Source organism: Arachis hypogaea, chromosome 20 (assembly GCF_003086295.3).
Source record: "Arachis hypogaea cultivar Tifrunner chromosome 20, arahy.Tifrunner.gnm2.J5K5, whole genome shotgun sequence".
Classification (NCBI taxonomy): domain Eukaryota; kingdom Viridiplantae; phylum Streptophyta; class Magnoliopsida; order Fabales; family Fabaceae; genus Arachis; species Arachis hypogaea.
In genome coordinates, this window is record NC_092055.1 from 97,353,457 (window position 1) to 97,374,973 (window position 21,517).

Consider the following 21,517-nt stretch of genomic DNA (forward strand, 5'->3'; position numbering starts at 1 on the left):
GTAGTGACAGACGCAAAAGGATCAATGGATCCTATTCCAGTATGATCGAGAACCGACAGATGAATAGCCGTGCTGTGACAGAGCATCTTGGACCATTTTCACTAAGAGGACGGGAAGTAGCCATTGACAACGGTGATGCCCAACATACAGCTTGCCATGGAAAGGAGTAGGAATGATTGGATGAAGATAGCAGGAAAGTAGAGGTTCAGGAGGAACGAAAGCATCTCTATACGCTTATCTGAAATTCTCACCAATGAATTACATAAGTATCTCTATCCCAGTTTATATTTTATTTATGTTTTTATTATCAATTCACCATACCCATTTGAATCCACCTGACTGAGATTTACAAGGTGACCATAGCTTGCTTCAGGCCGACAATCTCCGTGGGATCGACCCTTACTCACGTAAGGTTTATTACTTGGACGACCCAGTGCACTTGATGGTTAGTTGTGTAAAGTTGTGATAAAGAGTTGAGATTACAATTGTGCGTACCAAGTTGTTGGCGCCATTGATGATCACAATTTCGTGCACCACACGACAAGAAGCAAAACGCAAACGATCCTCTCCAAAGCATCAAGACCTCTTCAAACGAATCAAGATAGGGAAAATCTTGAAAACTAAAAGGCATATATGAAGTAAGAAGCAAAGGAAGAAAAGAGTTTTCTTGAAGGAAATAAAGGCAAATGGAACATTTTTCGAAAATGAAAAAGGGAAAAGAAGGAGGCAACAAAGCCTTTTATAAGAGAAAAGGGGAAAAACCACGTGCGGATTCCAACAAAACTACCGCGTAAAGCTCGCCCCCCATTTAAAATTGTAACGTTCAAAAATTTAAAACACGTCGAGTACCCGACCTCTTGAAGGCGGCACACCCGATGATGAATACTTAAGCTATAAAATGCTTGAACCCGACCTCTCGAAAGCTTAGACTCAAATAGGGACACTATTCATACCCTAGCCCAAATTTATAAAAGCCAGACTCAAATAAAGGTAAGAGGCCCAGCCCAAAGAGGTGACCTCTACCGTATACCCGAGCTCTTTAAAAAGGTCGAACACGACAAAGGGAGCCCAGCTCTACTTGTCCAAGTAAGTAATTGCCTCCGCGAATCTCTCCAACTATCTTTATCTCCTCTGAAAGATAGCCTCTAACAAACTCCTAAAATAAAGGGAATGGTTATCCATCAATAAAGGTGGAACTACTCCAACAAAGGTGATTATTAATTCTACTATAAGTACACCGATACCCCTCAAGTATACTCACGTTTGATCCTACGAAAACCCTGCTTAAAACCCTTGCTGACTTAAGCATCGGAGTCTCTTGCAGGTACCACCCCACCTCCACACGAAGAATTCGGACGACGGTACCTCAACACAAGAACAAGTTGGGCGTTGCCTCACAGGGAGCCTGGACCTCACATTCAGATCCAAAACAATGTTTCAGGTAACTCTCAAAATAATATAACAGATGAATATTTATGTAACAAGTTAAATCATTCTATATTATGTGATAAAATATTAAGAGAAAAAAATTATTAAAATAGTAATAAGTGCATATTATTATTATTTGATTTAACCAAATAATTATCAAAATATATATATATATATATATATATATATATATATATATATATATATATAAAGAATATTTTAACCAAATATTATATATATTTGTTATTGATGAATATTTTGGTCAAGCGAAACAAAGTGTGCTATTTTAATTTTGTAAAAAAGGAGAATATATATTTTATAAATAAGATATTAGAGTTAGGAGAGTGTTATTTAAACATCTAGTAAGAGAGGAGAGAGTAATCTTTTATTTTTAATATGAAGAATAATAAAAAATTAGTAGAATTTATTATTTTTGCTCAGTAGTTTGTCAACAATATTTAAAAATGTGGGTTAAAATTATATTATTGAATTACTAGATTTAAAGAATTAGATTAATAACTAAAAATATTTAAAAAAATAATAAATTATATTGGTACTTAGAGTTTTTCCATTTAATATTCTATAAATGGGTAAACTATATTTTTTGTCCCTGAATTTCGACAAAATTTTTAAAAATATCCCTAAGTTTTATTTTGTTTTAATTTTGTCCCAAAAGTTTTCGATTTGCATCAAATATATCCTTGACGGCTAATTTTTCAAAAAATTTAAGACCAATTCAACAATAATTTTATAAGAACAACCTTCAATACAAACAAATCAAGTTTATGTATTATTGTTAGATTGGTCTTAAATTTTTTGAAAATTTAGTAGTCAAAGATATATTTGATGCAAATCAAAAATTTTTAAGACAAAATTAAAACAAAATAAAATTTAAAATATTTTTAAAATTTTTACCAAATTTTAAAGAAAAAAATATACTTTATCCTTATTTAATAACAAGATCAAAATGATTAAATAAGGTGGGTATTATGTTACCGCGTTGAGAAGAAGTCCAACCACATCTGTATCTCTATCAACTTTAGATAGATTGGGGTCAGGTTAATTGTTATTCGCAACTTTTTCTCAAGGGGTGAGTGACCAATTGTGAGGTCCCTCTGTTCCAACCGGACCGACCAAAACCTACGCCATGCAAAGGAACAACCAACGGCGATATGCCCCCACTTATTGAAAAAGACACATTTATTAGAAGGAAGAATTATGATAAGAAGGGATGGACATCCAACCCAATTCGAGTTTGCTTTACGGCTGAAAATATTATCACATTATCACGAGGAGGATTCACGATCTATGACCATGTCAAATACAGTAGAAGAAGAATTTCAATGCTACAACAAAAAGGGATTAAACTCTGATCCATTCAAGCCCAATCAATCTCATAATTAACTGTAATTAACTCTGTTTTAATAATCCATGCAACTCCACTTGTGTATGTGGGCTCATTGGCTCAACCTCTTAGACCCTTTAATTTTGCCTAACGCATAATTGGTAATTAAATGGGTAAAGTATTATTTTATTTTTTAGTATTTTAATTGAAAATTAGAACTGTTTCCGACATTTTTTTCTTTTAAAAAACGTTCTTAATCATAATAAGTTTTTAAAAAGGTTGAAATTAACTTTTGAGTGGTAGGGAGGTTTTTGAAAAAATAAATATTAAAGACGATTTTAATTTTTAATAAAAATTTTAAAAATTAAAATAATATTTTATTTTAATTAAATTAAATTGAATAAAGTATATTTTTTTTTTAAATTATTAAAAATTTTTAAAATATTTTAAAATTTTATTTTATTTTGTCTTCATTTTGTCTTAAAAATTTTTTATTTGAATTAAATTTATCTTTAACTAGTAATTTTTTAAAAAAAATTATGACCAATTTATCAATAATTTTACAAGAACAACTTTTAACATAAATAAATCAGACATAGTTATTGTTCATATCCTGACCCAACATTAGGGTCCAGGTCCAAAAAAAAGGTCCAATCTAAATATTGGCTCTCACTCGACGCCAACCTTCTCCTAAGAAGTCGGTCCAATCAACGACTTGGTCAAAAGAAGTCGGGGACAAAGGTTAGCTGGCGGATAACACTCATTCAAATAAGTAACTGCCCCTAAAATCTCTCAACCCACTTCCAGGAGCCATATCTCAACTTCACTAAGATAAAGGGACATTTATCCTCCTTAAAAGGTGGAACTACTCCAACGGTAGTTATTGGTTCACCACTATAAGTACACTGACACCCCTCAGGTATCTCTAAGTTCCAATACTCTCTAGACTTGCTTAGACCCTTGCTGACTTAAACATCGGAGTGTCTTTGCAGGTACCACCCCCACTCTCTCTCACGTACTAGTCGGACGGAAGCTCCCAAATGCAAACCTGCTCGGAGGCTTCCTCCCTCAGACGATTGGGCCAACCCAACGAGTCCAGCCCCCTAATCTCCGGTTACCCCTCGTAATATTAGCGCCGTTGCCAGGGACCCGAGAGATCATCTAGTAATGGCGGACAATTCACTAGAAGATGGTCATACAGCATCTGACTCTGAACAAGAAAATCTAGATGTTGGAAACAACGACATGGACATAGCCTCCCACCAAGGCGCGACCAACCAGAACAAAGAAGGCACTTCTAGGCTGAAAGACCCAAAGGCAAACTCTTCTAAAGGGCGCGAGTCCGGAAAAGAAGGACAGCCCCATGCAACTGACTTCATGGGATTGTTCCATGTCTATCAAGGACGTTTGGAGCAGCTGGAGTATGAGCTAGAACGACAGCGAGAGGCGGAGAGGAACCTGAGGAATGAGATAGAGCAACGAAAGGAGTTAGAAGAAAAGCTCTTAAGGCTAGAGTCCGTTCTCAAAAATCGAAGCTCCCGTAATGACCGAGAAGATTTCTCCTTGGGAGGAGAGGACCCATTCAGATTCAGTGAGGGCATAATGAGGGAAAAAGTTCCGAGGAACTTCAAAAGCCCGGATATGGACCTCTATGACGGAACCACGGATCCGAAGCATCATCTAAGCAACTTCAAAAGTCGGATGTATCTGGCTGACGCTTCTGATGCTACTCGTTGCAAAGCTTTCCCGACCACCTTGTCGAGAGCAGCGATGAAGTGGTTTGACAGCCTCCCTCCAAGGTCGGTCACTAGCTTCGATGACCTCTCGCGAAAGTTCTTGATGCAGTTTTCTATCCAGAAAGACAAAGTAAAGAACACACCGAGCCTCCTGGGAGTAAAACAAAAGGTCGGAGAGCCTTTACGGGACTACATGGAAAGGTTTAATAAAGCGTGTTTGAAGATTCAAGACCTGCTCCCTGAGCGATGTGCAAGAGAGAGCTGAGAAGTACATCAACATGGAAGAAAATGCCAGACTGCGAGAATCGAGTTGGTAGCCTGGGCACTCTCACTCATCAAAAGAGAAAGAAATAAAAGATAATAAAGTATATAGCATATATAATCTTATATATCACATTAATTTAAATTCAAAATTTATAACTAAATTGTTAATGAATAATGTTATTACATGACAAATAAAATTTATTATTTTTTATTAACCTTTAATAACACTTTGAATATGTTAAATTTTAATTTTTAAATTTTAATAATATAAAAATAAAAGATGAACTAATATTAATAAAAAATATTCATTACTTATTATCAATTAATTACTAAAATAATGAAAGGCATCCACAGTTCCACACCCTTTTACAAGAAAGACTGATAGACAGGGACTAAGAGACAGAGATTGAAATAAATTTTAGTATTATGTTTGGTGTAAAGTGGGAGACAAAAATTAAAACAAGAATAAAATTCTAATTTAATTTGTACAAAGAATAAAATTGGAATTAATTAATTAAAATAAAAGTATTTTAGGTATAAAATGTTATTAAAGTTTCAGTCTTTATCTCTAAAAATTTTAGTCTCCTGTGTCCCTACTTTTTGGAGGTACTGAAATACTGAAATTTTAGAGACAGAGACAGAAATTTTAATACCAATTTCTAAACCAACAAATATGATACTGAGTCTCAGTCTTTTAGTCTCTATCTCAGTACCTCAAAACAAACGCTACCTAAGAGAATACTTATAGGACTAAGATAGAGTAGACCAATAGGAGTGCGACAACGTACACTTAAGTCAATGCAAAATAGTCTTTCTACTTCACCCACATCCCTAATGAAGGCTTCACATTATTATATAAATGAATAACATATCACTCTGCTTCTACCTCATCTTCCTCGAACCTCCTTACTCCTTAGTAAGACCAACTCCCAAAAGGGAACCGCTCTCTCTGCTTTTCTGTCCTGTTTTTTTGTTTAATCTTTCTTTTCTTTGGTGCCTTTAATTTGTTTTGTCCTCTTCCCCATCATATCCTTGTTATTAGCTATCTTCATAAATAAATTAATGGACGCCAAAGTGCTCTCTTCCGGAATCCGTTACTCAAACTTGCCCCAAAGCTATGTCAGACCAGAATCCGAGCGTCCTCGTCTCTCCGAAGTGTCTGAGTGTGAAGATGTTCCTATCATCGACCTTGGTTCCTCCGACAGATCCCAGATTGTTCAACAAGTCGGTGATGCCTGCAAGTTCTATGGCTTCTTCCAGGTCCCACTCCATTTTCAAAATATTCCCCCTATGCTTTTAATAATCCTATAAATACATATAATTTAATATAAAATATATAAAAATAAATTAAATAATACATATTTTTTAGTTTCATAACATTCTCATTCTTTAAAATAGTTTTATTCTCGATACACCGAAAGTATAATATGATTGTAGAATACATAGCATGTGCATAGTATGTACTAAAAATATATGTTTATTTGATGTGTTAAATGATGAACTTAAAAAGGTTATAAATCACGGGGTGGCACTAGAGGCAGTGAAGAGAATGGAAGAAGTGGCATATGAGTTCTTCAAGTTGCCGGTGGAGGAGAAGATGAAACTATACTCAGATGACCCATCAAAGACAATGAGACTCTCCACAAGTTTCAATGTAAAGAAAGAGACTGTGCATAATTGGAGAGACTATCTTAGGCTCCATTGCTATCCCTTGGATAAGTATGTCCAAGAATGGCCTTCTAATCCTTCATCTTTCAAGTAAGTCTCTTTTTCTTATTAATTACTCTTCTTAGCCACCACCCCAGCCGTATGTGGGTGGACGAATTGGTCCTCATGACAAAGTCTTAACTCTTAATTACTACTATTACTGCTTTTGTATATTTATCTCTCTTTTCTTCTCATTAAAGAGCAAAATGTGATGCAATATTTATGAAGGGCCCTCATCTTGCATTCTCTCATAATAAAACAAATTAACATTTTTGTTACAATATATATTTAGTAGCACTCTTTATCTTGGATTTCTTTTTTGGGATTTTTTTCTCGATAAAAATTAAAGATGTACAAATTTTATGGACGAAGACAACAATTTAAGATGATAATAAATTACTCTAGAAGACAATGACGTCCACAGACACATATATATTAACTACGAGCACGTGTTTATTTTCACTTTTACCATATTTATCAAAATTTAATTGTGTTAGACTAATAATTGTTGCGATACATAGAGGGATGCGGTGTGGCCCAACTCGAATCTTACATCACATGTACGAAAATAAAAATAAAAAACAATATTAATTCACAAGTCACAAGGACTTTCTTATTTTATTTAACATTTATAGCTCCATTTAAAACTTCAAAATAATTTACTAAACTTTCTTTCTTTGGACAATAGAACACAATCTTTCTTTTGCGTCAGCATTTGATCTTTGGACAAGAGAATACACGGTTTTTCATTATTTATTAACTCATATATATATATATATATATATATATATATATCAAATTTGTGGAATATTGAATTTTATTTAGATTGGTTTTTCTCCATTTTTAAAAAAGTTTTGACATTAATTATAATAAGTTTTCTATTTTTTAATAAAACACTGCAGACCTAGTCTAATATATTGTGCAAAAAAATCAGACAAATATAAAAGAAATAACTGTATTAACTACTTTTTATGATATTTATTCTCTGACATATTCTTACAGTTTATAGTTATGACTTAAATTTAAAAAGGCAAAAAGTTTTTTTTATTTCTTTCTCAATACATACAATAATGCTTTTCATTGACACTTTTCATTTTCATATTAAAATTTTTCTCAAATTGCATTCATATTTTTTTATATATTAATTAAATATGGAAAATATATTTTCTCTCATGTCATGTCTTTAATTTTTTTAAAATATTATATAAATACAAAAAATTAATCACTATATATATGTATAAATATGTGTTATTTAATTCATTTTAAATATATATTTTATATTTTATCAATAATTAATTTTGTGATTGTTTTTCTGAATATACATAGCATGATTCTTATTTTTTTATATGATTTCTAGGTTACAAAGTCTTTCATTTTTGGTAGTTATGTTGGGAGAAAAAAGAAATGTTACAAGTACTTCTTTTTACATACCTTTTATTTTTAATATTAAAAGTACTCAATACAAAATTTTAAAAAAATGATTTTATGAAAAAAATGGTTGAGTCGTTAGTAACTGATATAATTTGTAATGTTGATACCATATACCAAAGAGAAAAATAAGGAGAAATATTTTATTATTTTAATTTATTGTGTTCTGCAAAATATTTACTATTCATTTTCTTTTGTTAGAAAACATGGTTAACGGAATGAAACAGAACCCAAATCCAAATCCAAATCCAAATTCAAAAGATACACCGCCAATTATTGTGAAATGTCAAATTAATCTTCTTTTTCTTTCCCTCGTCTCTCCTTAGAGGTAGCAACGGAACGGGTAAGAGCGAATTTTTGTTCTACCTAATTCCGCCCCACCTTCTAATAACTCGCATAAAATCTGTTCCGTTCTTATATGCGAGTAATAAATGGTTAAACTCTAATCTACCTCCGCGGATACCTGCCCTGCCCTTATTCGCCCATATAATTATTAAAATCTAATAAATTAAATTAAATTTTAAAATTTATATAACCATCATCATATACATAACATAAATTAAAATAAAATTTTAAATATAATATAATATTATCAATCATTTTACTAATTATTATTATTATTATTATTATTATTATATATATATATATATATAGGGGCGGATAAGGCTAGTAGTACAGTACCTAAATCCGACTCCGTCCTGTTCCGCTAAAAATCCGTCCCACACCAAAATCCCCAAGCAGATAAGAACGGGATGGGTATCGCAGGCTCGGACGATGTTGCGATACCTATCTCATATCAATCTCTTTTTGTTCAATTTATATATATGTCAAAATTAGTATTAATAAAAATGAGTAATTTTTTAATAAATATATAATATATTTAATGAAAATATTTTGTATATTTCTTTAAGTTTTAATTAATAAGTTCGACATATGTTGTTAAAATATATATTAATGATCCTTTATTTTGTTTTATTTTAATATTCTCGAACCTTGCGGCTTACATACATGTCATGTCATGTTCTTAAGGGTTCAGCCATCATAAAATTTTATAATGTATAATAATTCAGACTCAAATTAATAAAGACAACGATTAGCGAAATTACCGACGACGAGAAAGACAAAGATATTTCTCGCCTAGGTAAGGTGTATTTTCATAGGGTGTTAATGTGTTATATAATATAGATTTATATCAAAATTTTGAAGTATATTGATATACTTATGTTTTAATAATTTTTAGTGGTTAATTTTAATTATAAAATATATATAATATATATAATTAAAATCAACTGTTAAAATTTAATGAAACATCAATGGATCGATATATTTAAAAATTTTTCAAACTTATAATAGCAGAGTTTTTGCTCTGATAATAATAAATAATTATTACATGAGATATTCATTTTATGCGTACGAAGAGTAGTGTCGTCATCTTTAGGTACAAGTATGTCGTCATAATGGTTGCCCCTTTCCCCATGAGCGTAGCCGCATAGGAAGTATATATTTTTTATGCTTTTTTTTAAATATATTGAAATTATTTTTTTTGTTAATTTTAAATGTTTCTTTTTTTATATTTTAAATATTTTTTAATTTTAAATGTTTTTTAAATGGTTATATATATTTTTTATTTGTTTTTAGATAATTTTTTTAAATAATTTTAGATATTTTGTTTTATTAAGTTTTAAATTTTTAAAATAATTTTAAATATCTTATTTTTGTTTAAGTTTTTGATGTTTTATTTTGTTACGTTTTATATATTTCTTTTTATTAGGTTTTAGATATATTTTTTAACAACATTTTTCTTCTTTTTATAGGTTTTAGATTATTTTTGTTACTTGTTTTGGATGTTTCTTTCTTTTAGATTTTAGATATATCTTTTTTTTATATATTTTAGATTTTTTATATGTGTTTTCTCTTTAAGTTTTAGATTTTTTTTAATAGTTTTAGATTTTTAATCTTTTTGTTAGTTTTTAAATTTTTTAAAAATAATTTTGCATATTTTTTTTTTGTTAAATTTTAGATGTTATATTTTTGAATGTTTTTTAATTAAATTTTAAATATTTTTTATAATAATTTTAAATATTTGTTTTTATTTAGTTTTAGATGATTTTTTTTAATTTTAAATATTTTTTATTAGATTTTAGATATTTTCATGATAATTTAAATTTATGTTTCTTTTAAAAAAAATTCAAAAAAAAATGCTACTAATTTATTGTAGTTGGTTGCATCGTTTATTAATTATCTAGCAAAGTTGTTTATATTAATATACTAAGGCTTAATTTTACATTCGAAACATATTAATTTGAATAATATAAAAACTTAATATAGATATAGGTTTTTATTCAAATTCTTTTGGATAATTAAATAAGCGTCTAACTAGAAAAATTGTCAGACATATTAATCTCTTAATTAATAGACCTAAAAACTTTGTCATTAATTAATGTGTCTATAATAATATTCATACTAATTTAAAACCTTGACAACGATTAATTTAAGATAAAAATTATACTAGGAATACTAAAAAATTTGAAATGTTGTTGTCCATGTGAATGTGCTAAAAATTGTTAGATGCGTATGTACCAAAAAATTATCATTAGATATGACGTCACCGTATAATTCCGTGTTGACGTAAGCGTATAGGTTATCAGATCTAGAGGAATGTAGATCTGATCTATGTCCCTCCAACCCTACCCAAATAATCATTTTTAAAATTTGAATTTTACTTTTAAAAATAAAGTATAATTTTTTATTATTTATTTTATAAGTGAAATAAAAATATAAAAAAAATTTATTTAAAAATAAAAATTTAAAATTTAAAAAATCTAAATTCCTTAAAAAATATCTTGAAATGGCGTTACATGTTATCATAGTAATTTTCTTTTTTTTTATTTTGTTCAAAAACTACTTATATAATATTCATAATTATTTTGAGAATATTATTTTTGATAGACACATTAAAATATATAAATATATAATAACTAATTCTGTATGCCTATGTGTTCATATTTTAGACGGTCAATACGAGCATAAATTTAAAAAATATTTTTAAATATGATAAAACTATTTTAAAATAATTATTCAAAATGGTTTTTTTTTATAAATTTTAAATTTATTTTAATAAAAGTTTTTAAATTTTTTTTGAAAAATACTTCGTCAGATAAACTGATTATTTTGTTATTTTAAAAATTTGATATTTTTAAAAAAAATTTGTCTTATAATAATACTATTTAGACATATTTCTTTTATAACGAAATGTCTTAAAAATTTATTTGTATTACATGCATATTAAAAATTTAATTAAAACTAATAGAGAAACTAGCCTATGGTCAAGGGTAATTATTGATGACTTATAGAATAATAAAAACCTTTTAAATCAAAGTATTCGACTTAAAATTCGTTAAATAAAAATTTGGATGTTTACTCAGTATTTTAATTCATATTTTTATCTGTAATAAAATTATAAAAATATAAATTTTTTAAAATTATGTTAATTTTATCCTAACAATATAAATTATGACATAAAAAATTTATAAAATTAAATTACTTTTATAAAAAGATTGTAAAAGACAAAAATATCTGGTGATAAATTATGAGAGAAAAGGGAGAGAAAGATAAAGAAGAAGAATGAGCGAAGGAGTTTGTTAACTTTAAAAAGAAAAATTTTATTTTAATTGTAATAAAAAATATTTCGTGATATATTTTAATTTATCAAATTACTATTATAAAATATAAATTATAAATTATATATAGAGTGAAAAAATAGAGAAAATAGAAAAAAAGAAGATAGATAAGAGAATCTAAAAAGAGAGTTTATTAATTTTGGAGAAAAATATTTTCTTTTAATTTTAATAAGACAGTATCATGTGACATTTTTTAGTTATTAAATTAGTTAGTAATTTATAATATATAATATATAATATAATTATATATTTCAATTTAAATTTTAATATTTTAATTTAATTTAAATACAATTAAGAATATTATGTTACATATTTTAATTGCCAAATATGTAATTAGTCATTGATAATGATATATAAGAAAAATATAGTGGGTGAAAGGATGAGAGAAATAGAGAAAGGAAGAGAGAGAAAGGAAAAATTCTTTAATTTTGGAAGAAAAAATTTTATTTCAATTAGAATGAAGAATGATATGTGACAGATTTTGGTTATAAAATTAGTTACAAATATATTAGATATATTGGATATTGTTTTAAGAGAAAACATTTTTGATGTACTAAAGCTTTTTTTTTTTTTTTTGGTCTTGATGCAATAAAGTTGTTATGTTTTGGGGTCTTCTGCGAGTTTGTGTTTGTCATAGCCATAAATTGAAACATTGATAGGCCCATAAGCCATAAGAGTGAGGAGAACCCAATGCGTAGAGGTCTGTCTCTGAGTTTTGTTTTCAAGTCTAAAAATAGGTGACCAAAAAAGAGTCCAAAAAGAGAAGAAGTGTTTTTATTTTCTAAAACTGTATTGTGGCGGTGGCAGGGAAACAGTGTCAAATTACTGCAAAGAAGTAAGAGCATTGGGCATGAGAATACAAGGATTGATATCGGAGAGCTTAGGGTTACAAAAGGAATACATAAACAATGTGTTGGGAGAACAAGGACAGCACATGGCAGTGAACTACTACCCACCATGCCCACAGCCAGAACTCACCTACGGATTGCCAGGACACACTGACCCTAATGCCCTCACAATTCTGCTCCAAGACCTCCACGTTTCCGGCCTTCAAGTCTTCAAAGATGGCAAGTGGCTCGCCGTTAAGCCCCATCCCAATGCCTTTGTCATTAACATTGGTGATCAACTGCAGGTAAACAAGTGTACGCCCTGCTAGATTGACTATTCTATTTTATTTCTTTTTATTGTGTTGAATTAAAATAAGAAAGTACTTGTGGTGCAGGCTTTGAGTAACGGGATCTACAAGAGTGTGTGGCATCGGGCTATAGTCAACACTGAGAAGCCAAGACTTTCTGTGGCTTCGTTTCTTTGTCCGTGTGACTCTGCTTTGATAAGCCCTGCTAAACCACTCACGGAAGATGAAAATGGAGCCGTTTACAGGGGATTCACCTATGCAGAGTACTATAAGACTTTTTGGAGTAGGGACTTGGTTAAAGAACATTGTTTAGAACTTTTCAAGAACAAATAAGATTTGTGTTTGGCAAGAACTAAAATTAAGGGTAGCAGGGGAGGGAGGAAACAAAGAATATTTGACTTCTCAAGTTTCACTTCTTTTTTTCTATCCAAGTATCCATTCCTCACAAGTCACACCTAAGAAGCACTCTATGATTGTTAGTGGCATTTGCGTATTGAAAACTGAACATGGTCATATAACTTTGTTCGACACTACGCTTGCTCGTGATATGTTTTGAAGGATTACACCTTGTGTAGTTTTCTTGTAGGAACAGTTAAAAAAGAGTGTAGTGGAATTTATTTGTTAAACCTTCAAAATTTGTTAGTGTTGCTTATTCATTCTTGGTCTAATAATCGTTAGCAGTTTGTAATTATGTTGTCACGTTTTTAATAAGAATGATGTTTTCTCATAATGTTGTATTATTATGGCTATAAAGCAAACTATCTTAATAGTGCAGGGACCTACATTATTGGACTGTTCTAATATATATATATATATATTCTCTCTTTGTTAATGATGTTGTTTTCATTTTTAGTGCAATTACTTTACTATGCATATACTTCAATTGGCAAATGGAAAATTCTTGTTAATTATCCGAAAAGTATTTGGCATTACAGAGAAGGATCCGAAAATATATGACTTGTTATAGTATAGAGGTAGAATACAATCAACGTGTTCATTATTTTTCGCCTAATGTGTACTTTAGAGGAGAAAAATTAACATTTTCCGTGGAAACTTTTACGAGAAGGCACCATAAGTAGAATCTGTCAACCCATGTATAACATGATAAACGAATCCATGGCCAACAATTTTAAGGCTTCTTGAGGAATTCCATGATATAGGTGTTGAAAGCGCAGCAGAGGACTCGGAAACCTTGGAATCCAGCAGCCTTGGCAAGGGCCTCAAACTCTTTCTCTGTTCTCTCTTTCCCACCTGGGTTGTGAGCCAACATGATCACGTCGATGTGGACCACGCCCTTCGTGGCCAAGCTAGAATCCGGCGCCACCGGAAGAATGCATTCGGCCACAATCACCTTCCCGTTGTAGGGGAGTGCATCATAGCAGTTCTTCAAAAACTTTATGCAGTGATCATCACTCCAGTCATGGCAAATCCACTTCATTCAGATAAAAACAATTTAGGTAAATTAGAGATGAAAGATGAATTCAATAACGAAATTATCCATGTTCTGCAAAAACTAATCAAAAATAAAAAAGTTTGAGTATACTGGGCCAATTTTTGTTCTTCTATGAATAATTTGACCAATAATATGATTCCTAATGAATAATTTTTTTTTCAAGGTAATAATTAAAAGTTTAAAACACTAGTTATTACTAAATATTTTTTACACTTATTAAGTAATTGTATATTTAAATTATTTTTTAATTAACCAAATAAAAAAACATATTTAATTATTAAAAAAATGCTGGTATCAAAATCATGTTTGGTCTAACTGGATTGATAATTGTTTGTTGGGCCTTCCAATTATTTAAGTAATGGATCTCAAAGTCTCTAAGCTGGACTAGAAATTTAGTGATTGCCTGATTACTGTATTCGGATCGTAATTCACCTTCATAAAAACAGCATCTGCTTTTGGAACACTGACAAACATGTCGCCACCAACATGCTCCACTCCTACACGAAACCATAAACTTTTATTAACCTAGTAATTAATATCAAATGATCAAGTAGGGCCACCATTAAGTATTAATTAAGCAATGCTATTATTTTAAACAGTAAATTAGCCAAGCACTATAACTATACATACATGACAATGATTTGATAAAATAAGCAAGGCCATATCCATTATCTAAATTCTAAGGTTTTATGGGATTTTAAAATTACCCGGATAAGATGGTGCATCTTCAATAACATGGGGCAAATCAAAATTAATGCCCTTTATATGGGGATACTTGGTGACAATCATGTTCATTACGGCTCCAACACCACCTCCAACATCAACTAGAGATTTAAGACCTTCAAAGCCTGTGTAGATCTCAAGGATTTTCTTCATTGTTATTGTAGTATGATCGTTCATCCCTTTGTTGAAAACCTTGTTGAACCTTGGATCTGTGCCATGGTATTCAAATGCTGTCATTCCATAAGCCTTGTTAAATGGAATCCCTCCTTCAAGCACTGTATCTTTCAAGTAGTACCTATACAACAACACAAACTTGTCATATAAACCTCTTTTATTTTAACTCTCTCAGAGACCCCCGTTTTCTTTCATTATGTCCTATAACTTGGACAAGTACTACTCATTTTCTCAATGAATAAATTCTACTTTTGGAAAAAAAAAATTGTGGAAATTAAAAAAAGTAATACATCAATAATTTCGTAGAAGTATTTAACTTTAAAAAGTATATTAACTTCAATTAATCCTAGAAGTAAAGTACTTTCTACAAATAATTATTTAATTTTGCCATTTTGGAATAATCTTTCGGTGAGTGTTGCACTCAAATTTTTGTAAGAATAATTACCAAAATTAGCCTTTGAGTTTTTAAAATTGGACATTTTAATTCTTCAATTTTTAAAATATATAAAATAATTTTTAATATTTATTTCTATTAGATAATATAGTTTCTCTCTTGTTAGTCACTGTGTTAGTCACTAACAGTGACTGCTCACGTGAAATATTAACTTACACACATCAATTGTCCACGTATTTGAGCTAGACAATTAATCTCCACAGTGAAGTATAAAAGGTCATTAAAGAGTTTAGAAAATTTCAAATGAGTCCCTAAAAATTTTAAAAAATTTTAAAATAGTCTATTCGAATATTTTTAATCTTTTTCAAAATAAACTTAAAAAAATATTCCTAAATTTAAAAAAAATTATTTTTTTTGACATAATTACTAACTATAGTAACATTAATAACTTCAAATGCAAGTCTATTTTGTACAACATAACAATCAGTAAATCTCAAAATTTTTTAAGAAATATGATCATAACACTTAAATTTGCCAACATATTTTTTCTTAAGTATTGCAAAATATTAAGAGTTTCACATTGAAATTTTGTAAATGACCCATATTGATCTTGTGGTTGACCAACACTTACAAATTTAACTTTAGAGATAACTTTCGTATTAAACGCAAGTTCTTAAGTGTTGCATTCAAAAGCATTTACACAAATATTTCTAATTGTTTATGTGAAAGCCTTTATGTTAAATGAGAGTTTTTTCATCTCTTCAAACACTAATTCATTTTTATCTTTATCATTTAAAAATGATTATGGAATATAGTACCTAAAAATTAAATTAAATTAATATTTTGTATAATAAAAAATAAATATAAATTTGTTTATTTTAAATTATTAAATTTTTTTTGAAAGATAGTATCTTTCCAAAATTAATTTATAATTTATTTTAAAAATACATAAAACAATTTGTATATATGAATAATTAAATATGAGATAAATATACCAAAAGGTTTTAAAATTAAAATTTATTAATTTAAAAATAATTATATATAAAATTTTCGAAAGAATTATTTCAAAATTTAAAAAAATTTTCAAAGACTGTTTTGAGTTTTTTAAACTAATTGAAGACTGTTTTGTTTTTTATCCTAAAGACTTATTTGTTTAATTTGCACGTGTGGACACCTAATAATTACATGAGTGAGTTAACATTTTACGTTAATAATCACTGTTAGTAACTAATGACAGGGAAACTATATTGTTTAACATAAGTGAACGGTAAAAACTGTTTCTATATTTTGAATTCTAAAAAATTAAAATGTCTAATTTTAAAAAATTTAAGGACTAATTTAGATCATTATTCTATTTTTAAATATAATAAATTCTGTTCAGCAGTGCGTTGTTGTATTCACGTGTCAGACGCATTTTGGATATGACATTTTTCGACACTCATTTGATATATGTTTTTGTGTTTATCTGTGTCTTAATAAAAATAAAAAAAATTGAACACATTTAAACACATCTAAATACCATTACGTATTAGCAGTGGCGGAGCTTAGTTCAGACAAGGGGGGTCATGGCCCCCAAACTTTTTATAAAAAAATTAGTAGTATTTTTTCAAAAGATAAAAAATAATTCAATTAGTTTAAATACTTTATTATGACTTAAAGTATCCAATAAGTTCAATAAGCAACACTCTCTCTACCTTTAAGTTCAAATATAAAAGATTAGATATTTATTTAATTTAATATGATTTTATAGTTTACTATTTATTTAATTTAATTTTTTTATATGATAAAAAATAATAGAATATTCAATAAGTATTAATATTATTGTATTTGTATAAATTGATAAAAAAATTCAATAAATATTATAAATTTTAATATTTGTCCTTCTAACCTTTTCTTTACATATTCTACAGGATATATATTCAAATTTTTATATAAAATAATAATAAAAAAAATAAAAGAATTGATGATTTTTTAAGAGGAATGTTAATATTTAAGAAGGAGAACATATAATTTTTATAATATCAACACCTGTAGATAGTTCTTCTACTTTAATGAATTACGAAAAAAGTGAGATACAACCTTCAAAAGTTCAAAAAGTTACATCTGATGAGTTTGACCTTAATTTTTTGGAACGAGACCCTAAAAAACGGCTTTAAATTTGACAATATCACCCAAACCGGAGAGATGAGATTAGACGAGCTTATCTTAAATGGGGTCCATATCAAAAATATTTTGACAATTATCTTCTATGTAGCTCCCAAAATTTTGTTTCAAGTTCCACCACTGCGTATTAACGTGTTCAACTTTATTCCTAACATATATTTTTAAAATAAATTTAAAAATAGTATATATTATATTATTAATTATTAAAAAAAAATATTTTAAATATTTTATATAATTAAAAAACATTAAAAATAACTAAAAAATAATTTATATTTTAATATCAATAAATATTTTATATTTTATATATAAATCATATCTACGTGTGTTATAAAAATTTTTAATTTATATATTCATATATTTCGTATTGTATCCGTGTCAATGTGCATAAATATAGCTAATATGTTATAGGATTGTTAGTGTGTTACAGAACAACATGATTCCTCATTTGTATTTTTGTCTATTAACATAACCATCAAATAACATTTCCTAATAGTTGGTTCAACCACCCTTGACAAACAAATAATATAATAGTCTTTACAAAAGAAGGAAAAAAGAAAAAGAAATAAAGGATCGTTCACATTGGACGTGGTTGGTGAAATAGTCACGTTTAGGGTTGGGGCCGGGGGTGTTTGTTCGGGGGATTTGATTACACATTTGACTTTAAAGCATTCCGATGAGTATATAGAATTATTTATACCCGAACATACTTCGTTAGAGTCTATAGGTTCTAGATTGATATTTTTTCTGGTAACGCTAAGAAAATAAAAAAAAAATTATTTAGTATTTCTTAAATTTAAATAATAATTAATAAATATTAAATACGATAAATTCAATTGTTTTTTGTTATATTAAATATTTTCAGATTTTTTTTGTGTTTACGTTCTAGATTGATATGTGTGCGCATAAATATTACCGGATCCCATTATGATAACACACTTCTGATAACACAATTATGATAACACACTTGTGACTTGTGTCAGGGAATAATGACCACTTATTCATTCTCATCATCATGATTCTTTTGGTGTCTTCTCATCATGATTGCCAGAAAAAATGCAATTTGTTCCCAGATTAAATTAAATTCCATTAAATATGCTTTTAGGTGTAAAACCTATATAATGTACGGAGAGGAGTCAAGTTAATTAAAGTTTTAATAAAATATTAAAAATTAATTATTATTTTTATTTCTTTAATCTTTGTTGTCACTAATTTATTAGCTGATTATAGATTAAAAAATAGCTTTCTACTAAAATAGAAATTTGAACGCTAATAACTAATTGTTTTATGAATAATGGTGTACAACTAACAAAATTGATCATATTTAAATAATATTTGGCTAATATTTTTGAACATTAAATATTAAATTTTAAATATTTAATTTTAATAGTATAAAAGTAAAATATTAAATAAATATTGATAAAAAAAGTTCAGCATGTAATATTAAGGAGGGCAAATAGAGTAATATATAGTTAGTGAAAGAAACGAAATTACCAGCTTTCCATGAGAACTTTGTCCTGATTCATGAGGTTAAGAGCAGAAAGAGAGACGCCATCTTCATTCTTGACCAAGAACTTAGCAACAGGTGCAAGACCATAGAGCCTCTCAACCTTGCCATCAGGAAGGGTACGGAGGGAGTGGGTGAAGATGTTGTAGCAAGCCAAGAGCCTCAACATGCGGTCCAGCATCACCGGAGCATCGGGGTTGGTGGTTGGAAGCTTCGCCGCAATGTCAGCCGGAGAAAGGTGAACTCCGGGGCCAGCTTTGGCAATGATCTCCAACAGATCAAGCTCAATTGCTGCCTTCAGAACCATTGGGAGAACAGAGGCACTTGCTAGCTGCATCCCAAAGAGGTTCGCCTCCTCATCGGACACCACAGTTGGCGTTATCTGTGTCTCACCGCTTGAACCCATATTTCTTTTTTTTATTGGTTTGGGAATAATAGAGGGGTTTAAGTGGTTTTTTGTTCTTTTGGGGGGTGTTGAGTGAGTATATATGATGGAAGTGGCAGTATAAGTATAGGCCATACGAACCACGCTGGTGTCCCACTTCAACAACCACGCTGGGGACCACCGAACCACCCAGAGTCAGGGTAGGAATACGTAGACAGGGACATTGAGCCAGTGTGGAATGCACAAAGAAATTAGTATATCAATTTTTTAACATCCGCTTATGTTGACAATTATTTCTTAACTATTTTGATTTTTGACGCCCTTTATTCTTTATTTGGTGGTAGGTGTGGTTTACCATGTTTCTGAAAACCGAATCAATCATTAAACCGCTTATATTAGTTTATCAATTTAAAAATTCAATCGATTTAATTATGGTTAACATATCAAATTTTAAATAAATATACAAAAATATAAATATATTCTGATATAAATCTTAAATATATACAAGTTAAAAGTATAATTTTAATTAAAATTTCATAATCAATTTTAAATACAATACATGAGTCAAATATAAAAAAAACATATCAAAGGTCAAAATTTATATACATAAAAAATTTATAATATTATATAAAATTTAAGATAATCACAAAAAAAAATATTGAATAACCAAACCAATAATAAATATTCAATCATCTACTTATTTAGTTAATTTAATTCATCTATTTTTTTTATTAAAAATAAAAATGACAAATTTATTTCTTCTATAACAAAAACTTGGTGATAATCAAGGTCCATATTCATGTGTGAACTTGTGTAACGCTATAATTTAACTTATCAAAGCATGCCAAACATCTCTCCTCATTTCATCTCCCAAATCAATGAATTCCACTATCCAACTATTTGATCTAAGTATGAATAATAAAGTAGAACTATCAATTATTATTAGACAATGATATTAAAAATTTAAAATGTAGCATCCAATGCTCGATGGAACAAAGCATACTTATTGTGAGAAAGAAGAAATGGAAACAGTAGAGTCAAAAAGTGCAAACCCTAAAGCCAACTACCTGAACAAAGCATCCATTCTCATGGTTCTCTTCTCTTCCAATAAGCCAACTACCTGAACGTGTATTTGAAGCTATCAATAGAAAAAGATAATGATCCCTTTTTCCTTGCAGAAGAACTATTCTAAACCCTAACCCCTCCTTCTACTTATAATGAACAAATAGAAATTCTAACAAATTTTTAACAAAATTTTCAGCATAATTTTAATAAAGATTAACAAGATTTTCAGCCAATCACAATTTTAACAAAATTTCAGCACAATTTTAACAAAGATTAACCATCTTTTTTCAAAAATTAACAAAAAAAAAAAAAAATACAATAACAATACAATATCACAACAATCCAATAGCCTTAGGTGTTTCTTAGTTGATATTCTCATCCATACTTAAAAATCACCAGCAATCCAATAACAATACAATCCAATTACAATATCACAGTAACCCACAGCAACTCACTCCAATTCAGTAATCTCAAGTCTCAACAGTCAAAATTATTCAACAATTATTCAATTCAGTAACAAGTCCATAGATTAACTAACAACAATTATTCTACAATTATTCAACCCAGTAACAACAGCAAAGTTCACAGACTAACTAACAAGTAACAATAATTATTCAACAATTATAGTTTAAAAAAATTAATACCTAGAACTAAATACTAGAACAGAGCAGAGCATATTAGCAGCAAGAAAGGAACAGGGCACGACCGAAGGGCTGACGCGGTGAAACAAAACTGGCGACGGCGGGACAGTGGCTGCGCGAAAGAGGCAGGAGGCTAGGCCGGCGACGGTGGTTTCGAAGCGATGGAGGAAAACGACGTTGCGACGGTGGCTTCAAAGCTCCAAGTTGCGACGGCGGCGGTTGCTCGCCGGTGGCGAGATGGAAGTGAAGGAGGAGCTCAATGACGATGAGAGGAAGGGTGATGGCCTGATGG

The 21,517-nt window shown here is 29.4% G+C and overlaps 2 protein-coding genes across 2 annotated transcripts; one reads left to right on the top strand and one right to left on the bottom strand.

Moving 5' to 3' along the window:
* Positions 1 to 5,618: 5,618 nt before the first annotated feature.
* On the top strand, positions 5,619 to 13,450 carry LOC112784539 (protein DOWNY MILDEW RESISTANCE 6). Its single transcript, XM_025827780.2, has 4 exons — positions 5,619 to 6,033; positions 6,284 to 6,531; positions 12,396 to 12,720; positions 12,811 to 13,450. The coding sequence occupies exons 1-4, from the start codon at positions 5,836 to 5,838 to the stop codon at positions 13,054 to 13,056; spliced, it is 1,017 nt and encodes a 338-aa protein (XP_025683565.1). The 5' UTR covers positions 5,619 to 5,835; the 3' UTR covers positions 13,057 to 13,450.
* Positions 13,451 to 13,606: 156 nt separating this feature from the next.
* Positions 13,607 to 19,815, bottom strand: LOC112784538 (caffeic acid 3-O-methyltransferase). The gene is made up of 4 exons (XM_025827779.3): positions 19,122 to 19,815; positions 14,884 to 15,194; positions 14,609 to 14,673; positions 13,607 to 14,155 (listed from the first exon to the last, which is right to left on the bottom strand). The coding sequence occupies exons 1-4, from the start codon at positions 19,652 to 19,654 to the stop codon at positions 13,853 to 13,855; spliced, it is 1,212 nt and encodes a 403-aa protein (XP_025683564.2). The 5' UTR covers positions 19,655 to 19,815; the 3' UTR covers positions 13,607 to 13,852.
* Positions 19,816 to 21,517: the final 1,702 nt, after the last annotated feature.

Coding starts and splice junctions, on each gene's coding strand:
- LOC112784538 (XM_025827779.3), bottom strand. CDS start 19,654: ATGGCCTATACTTATACTGCCACTTCCATCATATATACTCACTCAACA. Junction 14,674..14,883: donor AGATGCACCATCTTATCCGG/GTAATTTTAAAA, acceptor GGTTTCGTGTAG/GAGTGGAGCATGTTGGTGGC. Junction 14,156..14,608: donor CAGATGCTGTTTTTATGAAG/GTGAATTACGAT, acceptor ATCTGAATGAAG/TGGATTTGCCATGACTGGAG.
- LOC112784539 (XM_025827780.2), top strand. CDS start 5,836: ATGGACGCCAAAGTGCTCTCTTCCGGAATCCGTTACTCAAACTTGCCC. Junction 6,034..6,283: donor AGTTCTATGGCTTCTTCCAG/GTCCCACTCCAT, acceptor GAACTTAAAAAG/GTTATAAATCACGGGGTGGC. Junction 6,532..12,395: donor TCTAATCCTTCATCTTTCAA/GTAAGTCTCTTT, acceptor TGGCGGTGGCAG/GGAAACAGTGTCAAATTACT.